We start from the raw sequence: 21,784 nt of genomic DNA on the forward strand, positions 1-21,784 counted from the left end.
TGCAGAAAGGCAGCTATGCTTGCAATCATGTTTATTCCTTAGCTATGGTAGCAGGCTTCCCTTTAACATGCTAGTATTCTCTTCTTTTGCAGGGACTTTACGTTTTTGTGGTTTATTTCATTCTGCACAACCAGACGTGCTGCCCTATGAAGGCCAGCTACACAGTGGAAATGAATGGGCACCCCGGACCTAGCACCACCTTCTTCACCCCCGGGAGTGGAATGCCTGCTGCTGGGGGCGAGATCAGCAAGTCCACCCAGAATCTTATCAGTGCTATGGAGGAGGTGCCTCTCCTTGCCCTTTCTCCTTCTCCGTCTGTCTGTCTGTCTGTCTCATACACAACCTTTCCATTTTATAGAGTACAAGTTAAAAGGTGCCACGTAACTTTCAGGTCCTTTTCCTACTGATATTCTCTGATCTCTGATATTTGCTGTGCTTACTGTGGTACCATGTCTGTTATCTAATTCTTTTTCCTCTGTGCTTTGTGAGCTCTACTCACCAGTGGTTTGTACTGGGAAGTCAGCATGTAATTTGTCATTTCTTTCTTCAGAAGCTTCCTAATTTGACCTTTGTGCGTAGTCACTCAGTTGTGTCCAACTCTTTGTGACCCCATGGACTGCAGCCCGCCGGGCTCCTCTGTCCTTGCAGTGACTAAATCTGCTTCAGAAATGGTGTTTCAAATACTGTTCCTTCATGAAAATATTTTCACGGCTCTCTTCCTTTGCCCCTCCCAATTCACCATTCAATCCCAGCAAACAAACAAACCTCCCAAGGTTCCTGACCACATCGTTTTGGGTTCCTATGTCTAAAGCACGTTGCCACCAACCCATCATTAGTGTCAGCCATAGCACTGGTACCACTGCTCATATTTTAAGACGTATTGAGGTTATTTGTCCAGGAGGACATGGTCAGGAGGGTTACCCTGACAATTTCTGCAGTGCCTAAGATGTGCCTGCCTACTATTCCTTACAGAGCTTATATCAGTGTCTCTATAATAAAGAGCCAAGGGAAACAGTATTTGTGTGTGTGTCCTGAAAAAAATCAAGAAATCAAAGTGCATATATCTGAAAAGAAAACAGGTAATATAGGTGGGTAGATAAATAGATAATCTGCCTGTTCAGTGATATGTTTTATTGTCTTTCATGTTAAATTTTGAAAGTAATTTTATTCATGTTAGGTGAAAATTAAGGTAAGTGATCACAAATAAAGTATCATATTTAAAGACTTGGATATATGTTTAGTACCCTTAAATGTTTAGCAACCTAGTACCATTTCTATATCCCAGAAGCTCTTAAAACTGAATTATTTTCACATCACAGCTGATAACAATAGAAACAAATATTGCCAGGATCAGCAGTGCAGGAGTAAATCTTAAAAAAAAAATTTTTTTGTCTCTTTGATTGGTTACCCAGTTTAGATCTGTCTAGATCTGAACTGTGCAATACATTAGCTATTAACCATGTGTGACTGCTTAACTTTAAACCAGCCAAATTTAAGTAACAGTAAAAATTCAATTCATCCATCACCCTGGCCACGTCCAAGTGCTCAGCAGCCATCATAACGGAGAGCAAAGATATAAAATGTCTGTAGCCTCACAGGACTCCGCCAAACCGTCCTGAACCATCGCTGTCCTGAAGAGTGCTAGTCCAATGTTCTGCTGCGTCAGGAAACGTTTCAGGTTTCCTCTTCTCTGATTGACTTATCCCTCCCTCAGATCACTTTCCTCGGTTGCGAGGCATCCTGTAGTCCCTCAGAGCACCTTGTATTGGGAGGCAGCAGTTGTGACGATTCAGTTCCTGGCCTGGGCTGTCTCGGGTGTAGCACAAAGCCATACCCTGAAGTGCGCCCTGCATTCCTCAGAAGCTTGGAATTGGCCTTGCTCCAGCTGTCAGCGAGGGACTGGCGGAAACATTCTGAAAAGCCACGCAGAGAAGGGAAAGCATTAGGAAAGGAAGGATTAAGGGATTTTTTTTTTAAGCAGTAACCAAAAAGGAAGCAAATATATTTACTCACTTCAAGATAGAACTATCTTTTTCATCATTTAAATTTTAAAAAGGAGGACTTTAGAATTCTATCAAAGAGCTTTTCTTTTCAATTCAGTATATCCTTGTAGATAGCTACTATATTTAAAACTCTATGTTTTATCTTAAAGATTAGGAGAGTTCTTTTCTAGTTCTTACACTGTTAACAGCTTTTTATTTTTTGCACATATTCTGTGAAAAACAATTAATGTATGGATTGGGTTAAAAGATACTTCTCTTTTTCCACACACAACAGCATAGAAATCTACAAGTAATTCTTATAGAGAAATAGTTTAGTGTTACCAGGTTAGATTGTCTCATGAAAAGACATACTTTTCTGAAGAACAGGTAAAATTAAATGTCTTACATCTATAAACAGTTCAACTGCCCTTTCACTTGGTCTCTGTAATGAGGTATAGAGATAAATAGCTCAGATAGATTTCAGGATAAATATATATGTACTCATATTATGGTTTCCTTTTCTTCCAACCCCAAAGGTACCACCTGACTGGGAGACAGCATCCTTCCAGCAAGCCAGTCAGGCCAGCCCTGACTTAAAGCCAAGCCCACAAAATGGCGCCATGTTCCCTTCCTCTGGAGGATATGGCCAGGGGTCACTAGTAGCCGATGAGGAGTCCCAGGAGTTTGATGACTTGATATTTGCATTAAAAACTGGTATGTGAACCCTCAAACCCATTAGAAGGAAGCACTCTTGCTATGCTACGATTTATATCTTCTTCCCATGAAGTTTCAGAAGTACAATGTCACCCTTAGCGCATTCCAATTCCCATGACCCATTCCTAATCCCAGCCGACTTCTAGGATATTTTGTTCTTGGCACCAATATGAGACAACCTAAAAATAATTGACAATTTGCTTCTAAGAAAAAGGCATATTTTAACTCGATGTAAATATCTGTGCACTGAAATCTTGATGGATAGAACACTGATTAAGATAAATTCAGCACTGTAAGAATCTGGTAGCAACCTCCCTGAGAGAGTTTTGCCTCTGACCTGCCAAAGAGAATTTCTTATGGAGTAGCTTTGAAGCAGATACTTTCAAAGGCAACATAATGTGTCTCTCGTACAGTTCTACAGTTTTTAAAGTGCCATCATATGTAGTATTTCATTGGATCTTCCCATATATTCAGCTTCACCAGTCTGTGACCCCCGTGGAGAGTTGTTTTCCAATCAAATATGCAACTTCTTTCTTTTCCTTTTTTTTTTCTCTCAGAAAAATGTTGATCTGTCACTGCTACCAAAAGTTCAGTGAACTTTTACATTTCCAGATGTACAAACATGCAAGAAGATATGTCTGTGCTCAGATGAATTTATTGAAACAGTTATTCGAAAGTACATTCTATCATATATATCCCTGTGTTCAGATCAGTGCTTGGCAGTTGGTAAACCTTTTGTAGATGTTGTTGGAAAATGAATGAATGAGAAAGAGAAAAAAAGAAAGAGAAGGAGGGAAGGAGGAAGGAAGAAAAGAAAGAAAGGTGAAATTTAACAGTTTGCTTGGCAGAATAGACACTCACCCAAACACGACATTAAGAAGAGTAAGATAAGTAGTGGAAAGAGTTGTTATTAATTATTAAGGATTCAAGGAAATTTACAAAAAAATCTGATCCATTGTGTCTTGAAGAATATATTGAGTTTACATAAGTAAAGCATAGAGGAAAGGCGTTACAGGCTGAGGAAACAGAGTTAGCCAAAACCCAGGGCTGCAGGGGAGGGGGAGTGGGGTGAGTGAAGTCAGGCAGCAGGAGCAAAGTCTGGAAAGTAGTTTACCTGCTTTGTTGATAAATCACTGTAGTTCCTCAGCTGGGTTTCAGCTGGCACCCTGTTTGGGATATTCACAGGCATGCTCAGTGAAAAGGTCCCCCTGATCAGATATACGTGGGAAACTGCAGAGATTCGGTATTCAGCTGAGCATTTTAGCAGATCTAAAAAGTCCTAAAGAAACCCACTTCATTCACCTGTGGCTTCCAGAACACGTTCAGCGACAGATTCATTTGGAAAAGCAGAACACTTACTGACACTCTGCATGACAGAAAATTCTCTTCAGGTGCCACGCTAAGGGGTGGGCTTTTTATAGAACTCAGTAAGCCATGGAGGTTTTTGAGGAGAAGAACAACATGTTCCCACTGGTTTTGAGGCAAAGTAACTCTTAGGGAAGTCTGAAGAATAAATTTAGAAGCAAAATCAGAAAAGCTGAGAGGTAATTCCCATAGCCCCAAGAAACGTGGTTTAAACCGCGAACCTGGGAAGTGGCAAGAGAAAGGACAAGGGAAATGCTGAGGAAACACAGAGACGACAGTCAGCAAAGACTCATGCTGCTCACCTAGGAGACTGGGGAGTCGTTCATAGAGCATTCGCTCGCTTATTTGCTCTCAAGGGGACACTGGTGAGTTCAGACCGATCATTTGATCATTCAGCCTGGTGGCTCTTAAATATTCAAGTTGGGATCTTTGGTGAGAGATCAAGGTTGGAGCTAATGATCTTGAATGGCATCGTGCAGAGTCACATGTGAAACTATGGGGAGAAATGAGTTTACTCTGGAAGAGTGGAAGCTAAGAGATGAGATGGAAAGAGGTGAGGAAGGAAACAGAGGGAAGAATGGAAGACGTGATGAGAAAAGAAAGGAAAGAAGAAGAACATCCAAGATAATATTTATGCTTAAGAGTGAATAGAAGAGGGTCCTACAAAGGACACTGTAGCAAGGTCACGAGAACTAGAGAGAAGAGAGTTCCATGAAGGAGGAAGGGGCAAGTGTGTAAAATGCTCATCCGCATTAGGGCTGAAAGGGGGCTTTCAGGTTACAAATAATTCTCAGGGTAGATTATGTCCCCGGCATTGCAATGCAGACAGTTGCTGTTATGACACTGGAAGCATGAAATGAATTCCTACAACATAATTATATTAGATCTGGATCCTATATATATAACAAGTATTAAATGCATTCCCTTCAGGAATGCATGGAATGACTCGCTTACTTATAGACTGAGTTTAGCATTCCTTAGAGTTCCCGAAACTCTCTTAGGAAGTAAATGCTTAAAAAGACCAAAATAGCAGTCTCTCACACTGGCTCCCTCTGTTTTTAGGAAAGGTACTATAATAATCAAGTCCTACCCCATAGATGCTTTCCATCATAGAATATGGTCAAATCAAAGGGGCAGCCCACCTGCCATTCTATCCACAGTGGAATTCACAGTTGACACACAGGCCAGATTTGGCTTAACCGGGAGTTCTATTTGAACCTCATTGCACTTTTAACATTTTTTGGAGCCAAAATTTTAAAATGTAGAGATATCCCATAAAAATCCAGAATTTCTTCATTAAAAAAAAAAACCTACCAATAAGGTGCTTAAAATCTAACACAGCATTGCTTGACTGGAGCTGAGTAATGGCTGCTCTTCTAGTAGGACGTGAGCTCTTCAGTTTGTCCCATGCCCACCAGCCCTGTGTCACTGATTCATGCGAGCCTCCCTTGCAACTGTGATGTTTGAGTTTATAAACCTTGACCTGTCTCAGATCCGCCTTAACTGTGGGCCACTCAAAGTCAAGTACTGGGAACAGTGGATCTTCCAAGTCCCTAAACAACCTCAAAAACCTGTGTTACTGTTTGCATATATCTAAATAAGCATCTAAAGGTGTTGTCCTGAGTTTAAATAGTATCAAACAATGTCATTTCTATTGTATTATAAATTTTAGGGTTTAAGGGTTTAAGTACCAGAGCAATTTAATGCCCACTGTTATTCATTGTATTTCAAAAATATAAAGCAAACTTTTATTCTACAGTTGGAGATTTTACACCATTCTCTTTTCTCTTTTAACTTGTATTGCCATTCTACTCACAGCACAGAATTTTATCCTAATTTAATATATTTTATGTTTGAAATTCATTTGATTGATGTAAAATACAAGCCCTGGCCCCCAAACCAGTCATGGATTTGTTTTTCCATTTGAATTTTAACCATATTGAATTTAATTTTTAAAAAAGAACACAAAGAAAAAGAAAACACAACTGACCATTTTCATTTTAAAAATAAGTTATTTGTCCCTGTAGGAGAAATTCACATTTCACTCTAAAAAGAGGACATAGTATCTTTCAATTAGTTGTTCTCGAAATACAGCTGCCTCGGGACTTTCCTGGCAGGCTAGTGGATAAGACGCCAAGTTTCCACTGTAGTGGGCACAGGTTTGATCCCTGCTTGGGGAACTAAGATCCCAGCATGCCACACTGCACAACCATAAAGAAGAAAAAAGAAGTCCATCAGGCTCTTCACAGGGAAATGAGACAGTCAGTTCTAGACTAGTGGTGTCTTGTTATTATTAACAGAACTTTCCAATGTATCCTCATTGTCTCCAGCCAGGACTTTGGGAGAAAGAGAAGAATCACCCTGGAGCAGCCTCCATTTGAAGGAAGAGGAGAAGGTGTTGAGCTAACTAGAACAGACTCAGCCTACACAGAGCATGAGTCCAGAATGGAGGGGGAAGTAGTCTGTGCACACCCCTGATGAGAAGTGTTTAGATTACTGTCATCTTTATGTCAGCCAAAGCTGGCGAGATTCTAGAAAACGTCAAGCTGGGAGCATACTGGGCTTTGAAACAGGGTGTTTTTTCACTGGGGTTTTCCCCAGAGGGACTAATCTGACTCCCCATCTTCCTTAGTCCATTAACTTCCTTCTTTTACCTCAAACCAGTGACACTAATGTCATGGTAGACGTTCCCTTCCTGGAAACCTTTAAATGATTTCTTTTTCAGTCAGAAGAAAATAAATACCAAGTCCTTGAACAGAAATGAAAACATTCAGAATCAAGGTCCAAATTCATGAACTCCTCAAAGAACCCATTAATAAATTTCTCTTTCAGAGGCATCACAGAAAACTACAATGACTTATTTAACTCCAGGAACTTAGGCACTCCAGTGTACTAAACAAAGTTAGATGGAGATCAAAGTGGAAAAGTAGAACTTGAAAAGATTTGGATTTCTTTGCCTCAGAAGCAAACTGAAGGAGTGTGACCTTTGTATCACTGCCACATTTCAAAAGGCCATAGGAAATAAGAACGGGCTTTGAGTTCAGAGACGTTTGTGTTGCGATCCTAGCTCTTCCGTCTTCTGTCTGCATGACTTCCAGTAGGGAGCTCAACCTTTCGGTTTCCTCATTTATCACATAAGGATTCTCATCGTTAGTTTCCATGAAGTTTAGAGATATGTCTATGTGAAGATTCTACTGTAGTGTCTGGCAGAATTTAAATTCAGTATGTGGTATAAAGTATCTGTTGTTATGCTTAAAAACAGTTTTACGTGTTTATAATGTGTTCTCTTAACACCTCAGTGTTCACTGCAACATAACTCTTGAAAATAGTGAGGTAGGTTGGTGCCTGAATATCTGCCAAGTAGTTTGAAATGTATTCTATAAACAGATGTGTGAACACTTGAAACCTGGGGGACAAAGAAGTCACACAGTTAGAGCTGACCCCATAAGAGACCGTTAGTTCAGTTCAGTCGCTCAGTCATGTCCGACTGTTTGTGACCCAAAGGACTGCAGCACGCCAGGCCTCCCTGTCCATCACAAACTCCCGGAGCCTACCCAAACTCATGTGCATTGAGTTGGTGATGCCATCCAACCATCTCATCCTCTGTCATCCCCTTCTCCTCCTGCCTTCAATCTTTCCCAGCGTCAGGTCTTTTCAAATGAGTCAGCTCTTCACATCAGGTGGCCAGAGTATTGGAGTTTTAGCTTCAACAGCAGTCCTTCCAATCTCCTTTAGGATGGACTGGTTGGATCTCCTTGCAGTCCAAGGGACTCTCAAGAGTCTTCAACACCACAGTTCAAAAGCATCAGTTCTTTGGTTCTCAGCTTTCTTTATAGTCCAGCTCTCACATCCATACATCACTACTGGAAAACCCATAGCTTTGACTAGATGGACCTTTGTTGGCAAAGTAATGTCTTTGCTTTTTAATATAAGAGACCATCGGATATATTAAAAGACAACACCCTATATTTGGTGTCAGAAGTCCAGTTGGAGGGACTTCCCTGCTGGTCCAGTGACTAAGACTCTGTAGGGAGTCTAATGCAGGGAGCCCACCTTCAATCCCTGGTTAGGGGACCAGATCCCACATACTGTAACAAAGATTGAAAATCTCACATGACACAACTTAGATCCAGCAGAGCCAAATAAATTAATTAATTAAATTTAAAAAAAATAGAGAATTCCCTAGCAGTCCAGTGGTCAGGGGCTTTCGCTGCCATGGACCTGGATTCAGTCCCTGGTCAGACAACTAAGATCCCACACGCAGCATGGCATGGCCAAAAACAAAGTAAAATTTAAAAAAAGAAGTCCAGTTGTATATCTTCATTCTAGAATTTCCCTGCTATGTGACATGGGCTATTCAGTGAACACCTCTGATCCCCATTCAATCTCTGTGTCTATAAAACAGGACTACTACTCATGCTTTCTAACTAAAGTATGTTGAAATGTTGAGGAGAGACTCTAGATAAATGTGAATTGTTACTTGTGGTTCCTTTGACATTGCCTGTTCATTCTACCAAGAGGGAGAGTTACTATCATCACCCTTACTGGATTTTTCATAAATTTTTAGCTTAAAATTTAAGCTCAAAAGTGCTTTTCAGAATATCAGGATGCCTATTGCCAAGTCGGAGAAGGTGATAGCACCCCACTCCAGTACTCTTGCCTGGAAAATCCCATGGGCGGAGGAGCCTGGTGGGCTGCAGTCCACGTGGTCTCGAAGAGTCGGACACGACTGAGCGACTTCACTTTCACTTTTCACTTTCATGCATTGGAAAAGGAAACGGCAACCCACTCCAGTGTTCTTGCCTAGAGAATCCCAGGGACGGCGGAGCCTGGTGGGCTGCCGACTGTCGGGTCGCACAGAGTCCGACACGACTGAAGTGACTTAGCAGCAGCAGTGTTACCAAATACCTTCCTAGACCACTGAATGAATTACAAAGAGACAAGAAACCTGGGCTGTGTTCCCAGTTCTGCCGTGTTATACTTCTGTGGAGGATGTGTTCCGTCTTGAGTCTCGGCGAGGGATTAGGATTTGGGTATTGTGCATTTATGTCAACTGGGAGGAAACTAAAAAGGAGGACCAGGTGGCTCACACAGATGTGGTGACTCAGGGCAGGCTGCAGCGAGAACTTGCTGACATCGTCCAGGGCTCCACGCTACTGGACAAGGAGGCAACACCCAGTCACTTGTACAGCTGCACCCACGTTCAACCTCTCAGCCCCGTGTGCCCCGACACTCACAGTCTGCTCAGCAGGCTCTCAGTTCATGAACTTCTTTCAAGCATGCTTTGTCGCCATGCTGGGCAGATGCTTATACGTTCCTGGTGTCATTTAGAGGGGCTTCCCAGGTGACTCGGCAGTAAAGAATCCACCTGCAGTGGGGAGACATGGGTTCGATCCCTAGGTCAGCAAGATCCCCTGGGGGAGAAAATGGTAACCCACTCCAGTGTTCTTGCTGGAAAAATCCAATGGACAGAGGAGCCTGGTGAACTGCAGTCCACGGAGTCTCAAAGAGCTGGACGTGACTGAGCACAGACAATGACTAAATCAGAGGGAGTTGGTGCTCGATTGTTACACTAAGCCGCACTTTCTCCTGGTACTAATGCTGAGGTCCTTTCTGTTTCTCTGGAGTTAATCCCATATTGGGCAACTGAACCCTTGAGTTACTCAGATCAAGCTGCTATAGGCCTCAGGGCCTCAGTCACCACTTTATAAAATGCCAGTGTGTCACCGATCCACTGGGAGGTTCTTCTGTTATAAGTTGGGCAGTTCCTCTGCTTCCCTGGCAGAGAAACATGGGCCCTTTGTCCTTCAAAGACAGTGTGGCAAACTCAAATATTACTTAAAACATAGGGCCAAACACCATAAGGGATTCAAGAAGACTGATAACAACAGCAGCAAAAGACTAGAATATGTCTATTTGGTAAAGTCCAGTCAGGTTAGTATCTTGAAAGACAATGCAGCAAGTTCCAGGCTTGATGCAGTTTATAATAGGAACTAATGTTTGTTCTTGAGAAGGCAGTGGAATGCAGAATGGATCAGAGGGACATTCTGATGAACTGGTCATAAAAATTAAAGAGGCATTTTCAAGAACTAAGATGCAGAACATAATTTATTACTATACTCAACAAACCTTTGCTGAATACACACAGTGGCTGGGCACTGTCCTGTGACCTGGGGGACATAATCCAATGGAAGAACCAGAAATTTTTAAAGAGAATCAACATGTTGTCATGGGTAGCACAGGAGATGCTACCTGAGTTGATATTTATAGGAAAAGTGAAAGCAACCCAGCAGAAGGGTTGAGGGGCAGGGAAAGAGCCTTCTAGGCAGAAGTGCTGATTAATGACATTTTGGGGAAAGGGAGTGACCAGTGGCTCTAGTGAGACATTTAGGCGAGAGAGCAGGACAGAGTCAGATGGATCAGCCTTCAAGCTGGGCTGAAGACAAGCCCTCCAGAGATCAGACAGCAGGAGGAGACACCAAAAAAAGCAGAAGAGCTTTGAAAAGGGTCCACAGGATAAGATGGGCCAGTGCCGTGTCACGGAACCAAAGTCAGGCAGTGGGATTTCAACAGCAGCCTTTAAAAGAGAGAGGGTGGGAAGGACAGAGACCCAAAAGAGGGAGGGTTTGGCTAGGAGATCCTTAGCAGGCTCCTGCTTCCATCTCCAAATAGGTTGAGAAGAAGCTAATCCACTGTCTTCGCATAGCTACCAGCTCTGCAAAACTACCTTTCCTACACCTCAGATAGAAAGGGAAGTATGAGCTGCCCGGGTAACTGGTTTTTCACTTTCCTTCTTGTTTGCAATCTGGTGCCCAGCAGAGGGGGTGGGGCTGGGAGCTGTAATCTCTGATGATTCAGCCAACAGCACACCCTGTGACTACATCCCTATTCTGTGTGTGTGTGAGAGAGAGAGTTTGTGTGTTTATACATTACAGAAGAAAACAGCAAGGTGTTAGTCTAGCCTTGTGTCAAGTTTTCTGAATCATTCCGAGTTGGGAAAAAAGTAGTAAATAGTGGCACTTCCTCAATACAAAGATTCTGGGTGCTATCTGCAATCAACAGCTAGCTTTGTGGGATTCCTATGCAGATCTGTTTTTGGCACTGGGTTACATCATTATTTTTATCTTGGGATCAGATCTGAGTCATTCAGAGCCAGTGTCTTCGGGGTGCTGATAAGATACCATGTGTTAATGCACGGTTTTCTCAGGTCCCTGCCCACACCAAGTGTCGGCTGAGGGACCTGCTAGGTTCAGTAGACGTAGGGTCGAAGGATATATGTTTTCTAACAGCAAATCCTACCCCCCACCCTCTGCGCTGAAAAATTCTAATTAACTTGCCTGATTTCTTTTGTACTTTAATAAACCCCCAATTAAGAAATGGTGTTCCTGGAGTAAGTTATGCCTGTCAACCATGTAGAAACAGGAAAAAAAAGATTGAGAACACGAATCCATGTCTTTAGAAATTAATCTGTACTTACGGAAACTACCAAAAGGAATTTAAAATACAGTTTAATAGTTGTTAGGTGTCAATAATATGTATTCTACGTGTATAGCTCACTTTTTACTAAGACAGTGGAAATAGACGTGTGTTAGCTTAATGGAATTTGACCGCTAATTTGCTGGACTAATAGTTGGGAGTTTTGTGTTTATTCTTCTTTCTGCTGCAGGCGCTGGTCTCAGTGTCAGTGATAATGAATCCGGTCAAGGCAGCCAGGAGGGAGGCACCTTGACTGACTCCCAGATTGTGGAACTCAGAAGAATCCCCATTGCCGACACCCACCTCTAGCACCTCAGTAATCATTAGAACGAGGGTACTTTCATATTTGTATTGGCTCTGTGCTAAAACGTTCTATAATAGGATTCTGTGAATTGTGCTGGATGATCAAGCCAGAAGTGATTGTTGTGTTCGGAATATAAATTACTTACCTTTGTGCAACCTGAAAATTAACTGCTTACAGTGAAAGCCTGGATCGATTTCTATCAGTTAATAGGATTGATTTATATCAGCTAATAGAATGTACATATTCCAAGAGTATTCCTTGTTTTTTAATAATGCTAACATTGTTTAATAAAAGTAATAACAATCAATAAAAAACATAGAATCCATTTGGCATCACGCAAGCTTGTTGTTTATGAGAAAATATTGTGCCCAAGCAAAGAAGCAAATTCTGTCTAGACAGTGTCCATCACCCGGTTTCTTCCCACACTGATACAGGTGATCCAGATTTAAGACTTCACCTAAAAACCAGAAAATGTATTGTCTGCTGATTTGGCACCCGAGTATTGATGGAGTACTGTAGTTTACATAGTCTTTCATCAAAAGTATTTATTTCTGCTCATTACAAAATTAGGGAACTGAACATCTTCCAGAATGAATGTTCTGTTCCCAGTTAAAAATAACTTCACCAAGCATTTTAACACAGCTAAGAAGAGGATCATCCAAGCAGTGCAGAGTTTGTTTGGGAGAAGTTATTTCTTGGTTTGGATTTTTCAGTCTTTGACTTGGAATGAGAAATCAGAAAGTCTGTCCTAGAACAAACACTATTGTGTTCAAGATGATTTCATTGACTATAGTTCCAGAAGAATCCTTTAAGGACAGAACAAGGTTGTTCTAAGAAAGACTTTTTGGCCTTTTATTTTTGAATTCTCAAGTATTTGGGGGAAAAAATCAGTAGTCATTTTAAGAAAAAATTAAAATTGAATAAAGAAACCCACCTAAGGGAAATTTTGTTAATAATTTCCCTTAAAACCATAATTAAATCACTCAAGTGTTCTATCATCACCATGAAAAGTGGCTTTATTTTTTATAAAGCCTGAAGTGGCAGTATTAATCTTGATGAATTATAAAATGACTGTCCGTTCTTCTCCCTGTTGGTACTCCCCTACTTCCATCTCATATTATATTGTTTTGATCAATCTGTTGTCTTTTTAGCTGCCCAGGAAACAAAAACTGCACAACAAAATCAAACAGCATAAAAGACAAAAACATTAATGGCAGAGTCACAATCCTTTTTAGGAAGTTTAGAAATGGTGGTAATACAATTGAAATATACATTAAATGACAAATAAATTTGTTGCCTCTCAAGCTACAGCATTGCACTATAGTATCTTCCAAAATAGGGTAAAAGCAGTTGATGAAATTGGTTATACAGTAAAAATTTAGCATGAAAATTTTGAAATGGGTAATAACCATTTTAAAAATGTTAATAGGCTTTATGAATTTGAGGCTTAGATGATGATTGTAGAAATGTGAGATTTCATGGTGTGGAATCCGTGAGTCATAATGACTGTAACATTTTTTTGCAGATAATTTGATTCTTATTTGTCTCTTAAGGTGAAGTTAGCTTATTGTCAGCATTTTTAAAGCTCCTAAAAGGATTATAACTCCACCATGATGAATAACAAAGGCAATTGTCAATATCTATTTTCATTTCTACTTGTCAGAATTTGGAAAAATCTGGCCAAAACCACTCTCAATCAGGGACAGCTTTCTTACTTTAGCTCACTGAGTTTCTATTGCTATCCAAAATGCCATCTCACTAAAGAATCAGAAGAACCTCCTGCCACTGATCAGCATGATTCTTTAAATATTGAAAGGAAAGGCAAGATTTTGAGAAGCTACAATCCTAAAACAAATAAGCTTCATATTCCAACAGCGGCAATGTTTGGCCATTCAGTTTCCTCTCAAAGTAGAATAAAATGGGACATCAGCCAGAGAAGGACATAGGAGGAAGCAAATCAATTCGTGGTCTTGAAAATCAAAATCTAGAAGTGTGACTCTTTGTGATCTTTCTTTTCCAGGCTTGATACTCCTCCATGACATTTTAAAAATAGAATTATTAAGATAGATTATTATTATAATTATTAAGATATTCACATTCAATACAACTCACCCATTTAAAATGTGCAATTCAGTAGTATTTGACTATATGATATTGTTGGGGTTTTTCATTTTTGTTGGAGTCTCTAATTTAATTTCTTTGGGAAATGTCTCTGCTTCTGCATTTTTGTGATTATTTAAAATTTGTGTTTCTTCTTGCTTTAGTTCTTTCTCAACTTTTTTTAGAATTTTTTTTTAAGAGGATTTTCCTAATTTGGATCCAAGTGCTGACAGGTATGGAGCTTCCCAGGGGGCTTAATGGGTAAGGAATCCACCCGCCAAGCAGAAGATACAGGTTCAGTCCCTGGGTCAGGAAGATCCCCTAAGAGAAAGAAATGACAACCCACTCCAGTATTCTTGCCTGGGAAATCCCATGGATGGAGAAGCCTGGCAGGCCACAGTTCATGGGGCTACACAGAGTTGGACACAACTTGATGACTAAAGAGCAGCAGCAGCAGCCAACAGGTGTGCACTTGAGATGTGGGGTAGCAATAGAGCCAGGAGAATTCAGCTAAGAGGGGAGAACAGGCACATGAAAATCTTAGTAAGCAAAGCACAGAAAGCATCTCACCCTGGAACTGGATCTTTGAGTTGGTTTTCTATCTCTTGAGCTGTTTTAGGGTTTAATTAGTATTTTCCATGGTTCCTAAATCTGACCATAGAAGTTTAAACATGTAATGGGGCTGTGACTGGAAAAAAAAAAAAATGCCGTTCAGGAACCTAGCTCCCAAACAACTTGATCTTGTGTTTACCAGCACTTAAGATCCACTTTGAGTTTAGCCTTAAGTGCCCCGGGTAGATCTGTTTGAGGGTAGATCTCAAACAGAGAAGACAATGTTGAATTTTCAAAGCAACTGGGTGGCAGAATGGATCACCTCTAGGCAGCCTGACCTTAATTGGGAACAGAGAAAACAATGAGGGAAATCCTGTGTTTCTTGTGATTTTTGTTAATGGCACGACCCAGCTCTCCAGGACTGCCCTAGGAGGATGTAAGTCAGAGGACCAAGTTGCCTGTAACATTTAAAGAATGGACCAAGCGACAAAGGCTCAGAACTCTTCCATTACCTTGAATCTCTTCTAGTTTCATTGACCAACAAGTGAAATAAAGGTGAGTGATTTTCATAAGGCTTAGTTGGTACTTTGATGTTATTATTCAATACATCTCATATACCCAAACTTTTCTCTTATTAAAATAATTTCAACACTATAATAGAAAAACAAACTCACCTTTGCAAAAATTTAGAAAACCCCAGATGCTTAATTAAACTGTAATCCATACTACCTAGCTCATATGATGAATACATGTGCAGTATTTTTAAGAAATAATAGTCCTGAGCGGGGGGAAACATTATTTCTATTGTGATCTGTATTCACATCAACCTGACAAGTTTAGCAACCGCTGAACCTTAAATCTTTTACTTAAGAAACTTACATGGTTTCAGGAAAGGAAGCAAATGGAGATTAACCTTGTTTCCCATCACCTATAACAGTGGGATGCAGTTATCAAACACTGTTGTCATGGTCCTTGGGAGTGTCAGCTACAAATTGGCACTTTCCATGGGCACTTGCCATCTACCTCTGTAAGGATTAAGTCATATGCTGCTGTAGCTGCTGATTTTCACACCCCTTGAAAGAAGTTCAGGGTGGAGAGCAGAAATGAGGCACTCTGTGCTCCAGGAAAAACTGGCAAAGCAGGTCCTCTGATAAGATATTTTCAGGAGCTGATTTTATGAGCCCAATTCTTGTATCTCTTCGTATCTAGAAAAGTACTAAAGTCCTTCCTGGTGACAGCTGCTCCATGTGACTAGCAGAAACTTTCTGCAAAAAATATGTACGTGATTGCATGTATTCTCCCTTCACCAAAATCACATTATGCTTACCTTCCTCCCTGCATCTTTGGAGCAGTTTCTCAGAGCTATCTGAAATGCTGTCTCCTGGGCTACAGTCCTCCCTTTGCCCCAGGTAAGATACTCAGAAGGCTCATGTTGTGCTTTTTGCTTTTTTAAATAAGTCAGCAAGAGTACTATGGGATGTTTCATTTCAGTTCCTAGCCAACCCCTCCAGAGACTCAGCATTGGGACCCAACAACTTAGGCTATGCCATGAGCCCCGAGGTTAGAGCTGAACCCCTAGAAGAGACTCAGCTCAAGGAAATTGCTAGCAGTTTCAGAGCATGAAATGGTATATTAGTCCAATGAGAAAGATAAGTACTCATTGTTTTCTAACAGATAAAACGATTCCAACAAGGTGAGTGAAGTGAAAGTCGCTCAGTCGTGTCCGACGCTTTGAGACCCCATGGACTATACAGTCCCTGAAATTCTCCAAGCCAGAATACTGGAGTGGATAGCTTTTCCCTTCTCCAGGGGATCTTCCCAACCCAGGTATCCAACAAAGTAAACTATGCTTTTTACCGTGATTAGCCTTTAAGAGTCTTATGAGCAAAATCATAAATTTAATATGTTTTTTAAATTCAGGAATGTTTTATAACAAGAATGAAGGGGAAAGACAATGCAAATAATTTCAACATTACCTTATTTGATTATATTTATTTCAAAGGTAAGTCTTCCCTGCTGACTCAGTGGTAAAGAATCTGCCTGAAATGCAGAAGCGGTTTTAATCCCTGGGTCAAGAAGATCCCCTGGAGAAGGAAATGGCAATCCACTCCAGTATTCTTGCCTGGGAAATCCCATGAATAGAGGAGCCTGGCGGGCTACAGTCCATGAGGTCACAAAAGAGACACGACTTAGTGACAAAAACAACAATTTCAAAGGTAAGGGTGTATATATACTCACAAGAAAGAAAAACAGAGAAAGGAAGGAAGGGAAAGAGAGATTGAAAAAAAGAATAAAAGAATTCTGAGAAGTCAAAGCTTCTAAGCGCCAAAGAATTGATGCTTTTGAACTGGAGTGTTGGAAAAAACTCTTGAAAGTCTCTTGGACTGCAAGGAGATCCAACCAGTCCATCCTAAAGGAAATCAGTCCTGAATATTCATTGGAAGGACTGATGCTGAAGCTGAAGCTCCAATACTTTGGCCACCTGATGTGAAGAACTGACTCATTGGAAAAGACCCTGATGCTGGGAAAAATTGAAAGTGGAAGAAGAAGGGGACAACAGAGGATGAGATGGTTGAATGGCATCACCAACTCGATGGACATGAGTTTGGGTAAACTCTGGGAGTTGGTGATGGACAGGGAGGCCTGGTGTGCTGCAGTCCATGGGGTTGCAAAGAGTCGAACACAACTGAGTGACTGAACTAAACTGAACTGAGAAAAAAGCAAGGAAAATCTTGATAATAACAGTTTCCATTACACTTTACAATACATGATAAAGAGATATTTTTAAAAGCTGATTCATGAAGCAAGTGAAAATGTTGATTATCCTGGCCCAGAGTATATACCCAATAGTCTATTCATTCATCAAAGTCATTTTGAAAACTTTTGCCACGTTTCAGGAGGGAAGTAGTAATCATGTAATAAAAAACATGCATGAGGTTAGAACAAATTAGAAAGGTACTCAAGAACCACCAGGGGCTTTACGTTTCCTAAACATTCTATCCTATCTAATAGCACACTGGTATGTAGTAAATGAGTGGTTTCTTCTTTTAAATGATCATCTTTATCATAAGGGTTCATCCATGTGGTCATGTATTGCAGAATTTCCTTCTTCTTTTAAGGCTGAATGGTATTTCATTGTTTGTTTTCACATGTTCTTTATCTGTTCATCTCTTGATGGACATTTGGGTTGTTTCCATGTCTTGGCTATTATGGATAATGCTGCAATAAACACGAGAGGGTGGTATCTTCAAGACACTGATTTCAGTCCTTTTTCATGAATACCCAGCAGTGAGATTGGTGGATCATTTTTAAGTTTTTTGAGGACCCTCCATACTTTTTTCCATAGCAGCTGTGCTATTCTGCATTCCCACTAACAGTCACCAGCATTGTTGTTTTTTGTTTTTCTCATATTAGCCATCCTTACAGGTAATATTTCATTGTGGCCTTGATTTGCATTTTCCTGATGACTAGTGACATTGAGCGTTTTGCATATACCTGTTGGCCGTTTGTATATCTTCTTTGGAGAAATGTATTTTTAAGTCCTTAGCCCATTTTTAAATTAGGTAATTAGTTATTTTCCTGTTGAGTTACAGAAGTTTCATATAAACATTAATTTCTTACCAGATTTGTGGTTTATAGATATTTTCTCCCATGCCACTGGTTGCCTTTTCACTTTCTCGATAGGTGAAAATAATACAGTGACAGAAAAACAAATTCTGCATGATTCCACTTATAAGGTATCTAAAATAGTCGAATTCATAGAATCAAAATATGGAATGGTGGTTGCCTGGGGCTGAAGGCATGGAGAAGTGGGGAGTTTCTAGTCCATGGGCATAAAGCTTCAGTTAACAAGATGAGTAAGTTCTAGAGATCTACTCTTCAGTATTGTATTTACAGGCAACAACACTGTCATATACATTTAAAATTTTGTCAGAAGGGTAGAACAACATGTTCAGTGTCCTTATCCCAATAAAATAAAACAATATTTTACATAGTTAACAAGATTGTTTGATCACTGTTCTCCACTGAAAATGTTAGCATGGCATGGAGAAGGAAGTTCAAATACTTTTTTTAATGTTTTCCAGTCTCTTCTGGAACTGCTAGTTCACCTCTCACAGAGTCCCTAATGACATCTGCAGAACCCCCAGGTAGAAACCCACATGTGACCATAAGCTCCTGAAGAGTAAGAACTATGTCCTATTTGTTTTGGTTTCCTGAGCACTTAGCACAATGTCTGGAACAAAATTGATGACCAATAAATATTTGTCCACCCCCCAAAAAAAGATCTCTATCCTACTAGGATCGCTAATTAGAGCATAATCTTTGTTGATCTTTTATAGTTTTAGTTACAGATGTTTTGCCTTCAAGACTCCAAATGAATGGCAGTTATTGCACAAACCAGATGCCATATCATCTCCACATTACCAGCAGCTTTCATTTCCAAAGCTATAATTCGTTGAATTATATATATGTAATTCATTCTGCTTCCTAGTCATCCATGGAGTCTTGAAAACCACCGAAGACCTGTGAAAAACTTGTTATTTTCATTTTGGCAGTAGTCTATATAAGTTTCAAACTAGGATAGTTGTGTTTTTTTTTTTTTAAGGATTACTGGGCAAGAAGGAGGCCAAACCAAAAGTAAATAGACAACAAGAGGTGATATTTACTCCTCACATCTCATTATTATTCCATGACCTGCTCGTCATAAGGGCTTTCTGTGGGAAACTGCATATGCATGAATATTTTGTAACCAAAGGGTTATAATCTGCAGTCTTTCTCATGCTTATCTGGTTCCACAGTAGGAAGTCAAAGAAGTATGTATGTGTCATTTCATGGCTGATTCATTATGCCGGTACTAAATATGTTTGAAATAACAGTCCGCATTGAAACACTCAAACCTAGATAACGTATAATTTCTAATCTTAGTGAGCCAAGGGAATAAGACTAATTGTACTCTGAAGCTAAGAAGTCATTGTCTGTTAGATTAATTGTGAGTGTTCAAGCTCAGAACACACTATCATCTTCATAACTGAGCAATGTCTCTACTCTGTGCTGCTAGGAACTCATTATGGATAAGAGTCAAGACCTCCCATATCCAGCCATTTTGTGATTTCTCAAGACAACCCAAAGATTATGGATCAAAAGTCACTGTTTCCTGTTATTCTCCAAGATAAAGACTGAACTGTGGAGAAGAGACTTTCTTTCTGGCAAAGGACCAAAAATATGTTTGAAAAAGCAACCAATTTTTTAAATAAACATTTTAGAGTCAGTCAAAAATAATTGATAAATTGCTCAAAACTCACAGTTTGCCTGTGTAGATGCCATAGAATATACAGCGGAATTGCCAGATTGGAAGGATGAACAGAAAGAGGAACAGATTTTCTTTGGATATATCTTCAGTCCAAGTATTTTAAAACTCTATCAACTAGAACAGTATAAAACTATTTCTTAAATTAATTTATTTTTTATTAAAGGATAATTGCTTTACAGAATTTTTCTGCTTTCAAACCTCAACATGAATCAGCCATAGGTATACATATATTCCTTCCCTTTTGAAACTCCCTCCCATCTCCCTAAACCATTTTGAAAGAGAGAAAACACATTTATTTAATTCTACAAAATCTTCCTTTCTGTCTTACCATGTAAGACTGCTCACATAGTAGGGAAGGTTTGGGATCTTTACCCTTTGTCTTCCTATTGACCATTTCCCCTTTTCCTCATACAGTCATGCTTATTTTATATGAGAAATAATCTCTGAAAATTTATATTAAAGTACCTAAAGTATATCACATTTTTCACACTATGTGAGAAAGTTTGATTATAAATAAGGATTCTGAAGGTAAAGTCCCAATGTATAGCACAGGGAACTATATTCAGTGGAAAATAATATAAAAAAGTGTGTAAATGTGTATAACTGAGTCATTTTGCTGTACAGCAGAGATTGGCGCAACATTGTAAATCAACTATACTTCCTTTTTTTTTTTTTTGACTTAGCAATTCTAATTTATTTCCAAGTGTAAAGAGAAGTCTAGCAGTAAAACAAGTCATAAATAGTCATTTTAGTCCCCTTCTGCTTAGCACAAATATAATCATACTTGTCATTGACAATAAAGAGGATGGGATTCTATTGTGAGATCATTTCTGACATGACTGGGTGATCTGGATGTTTCTTTAAAGTCAAGGAATGTGATTTAGTATTTTCTTTGTTTTTTTTTTTTTCTTTTTACTTTGCAATACTGTGTTGGTTTTGCCATACATTGACATGAATCCACCATGGGTGTACATGCGTTCCCAAACATGAACCCCCCTCCCACCTCCCTCCCCATAACATCTCTCTGGGTCATCCCCGTGCACCAGCCCCAAGCATGCTGTATCCTGTGTTGGACATAGACTGGCGATTCGATTCTTACATGATAGTATACATGTTACAATGCCATTTTCCCAAATCGTCCCACCCTCTCCCTCTCCCTCTGAGTCCAAAAGTCCGTTATACACCTCTGTGTCTTTTTTGCTGTCTTGCATACAGGGTTGTCATTGCCATCTTTCTAAATTCCATATATATGTGTTAGTATACTGTATTGGTGTTTTTCTTTCTGGCTTACTTCACTCTGTATAATCGGCTCCAGTTTCATCCCTCTCATCAGAACTGATTCAAATGAATTATTTTTAATGGCTGAGTAATACTCCATTGTGTATATGTACCACAGCTTTCTTATCCATTCATCTGCTGATGGACATCTAGGTTGTTTCCATGTCCTGGCTATTATAAACAGTGCTGCGATGAACATTGGGGTACATGTGTCTCTCTCAATTCTGGTTTCCTCGGTGTGTATGCCCAGCAGTGGGATTGCTGGGTCATAAGGTAGTTCTATTTGCAATTTTTTAAGGAATCTCCACACTGTTCTCCAAAGTGGCTGTACTAGTTTGCATTCCCACCAACAGTGTAGGAGGGTTCCCTTTTCTCCACACCCTCTCCAGCATTTATTGCTTGCAGATTTTTGGATCGCAGCCATTCTGACTGGTGTGAAGTGGTACCTCATTGTGGTTTTGATTTGCATTTCTCTAATAATGAGTGATGTTGAGCATCTTTTCATGTGTCTGTTAGCCATCTGTATGTCTTCTTTGGAGAAATGTCTATTTAGTTCTTTGGCCCATTTTTTGATTGGGTCATTTATTTTTCTGGAATTGAGCTGCATAAGTTGCTTGTATATTTTTGAGATTAGTTGTTTGTCAGTTGCTTCATTTGCTATTATTTTCTCCCATTCAGACGGCTGTCTTTTCACTTTGCTTA

General features: G+C 39.9%; 1 protein-coding gene across 1 annotated transcript in view; it reads left to right on the forward strand.

Annotated features, from left to right (window-relative positions):
* ADGRV1 (adhesion G protein-coupled receptor V1) overlaps positions 1–11,846 on the forward strand; it is a 535,827-nt gene extending 523,981 nt beyond the window's left edge. The window contains exons 88-90 of the mRNA XM_052643554.1: positions 93–284; positions 2,519–2,696; positions 11,728–11,846. Coding sequence (XP_052499514.1) covers positions 93–284; positions 2,519–2,696; positions 11,728–11,846 — 489 coding nt within the window. The remainder of the gene's footprint in view (positions 1–92; positions 285–2,518; positions 2,697–11,727) is intronic.
* Positions 11,847–21,784: the final 9,938 nt, after the last annotated feature.

The sequence above is a fragment of the Budorcas taxicolor genome, chromosome 7 (genome assembly GCF_023091745.1).
Source record: "Budorcas taxicolor isolate Tak-1 chromosome 7, Takin1.1, whole genome shotgun sequence".
NCBI classification, from domain to species: Eukaryota; Metazoa; Chordata; class Mammalia; order Artiodactyla; family Bovidae; genus Budorcas; species Budorcas taxicolor.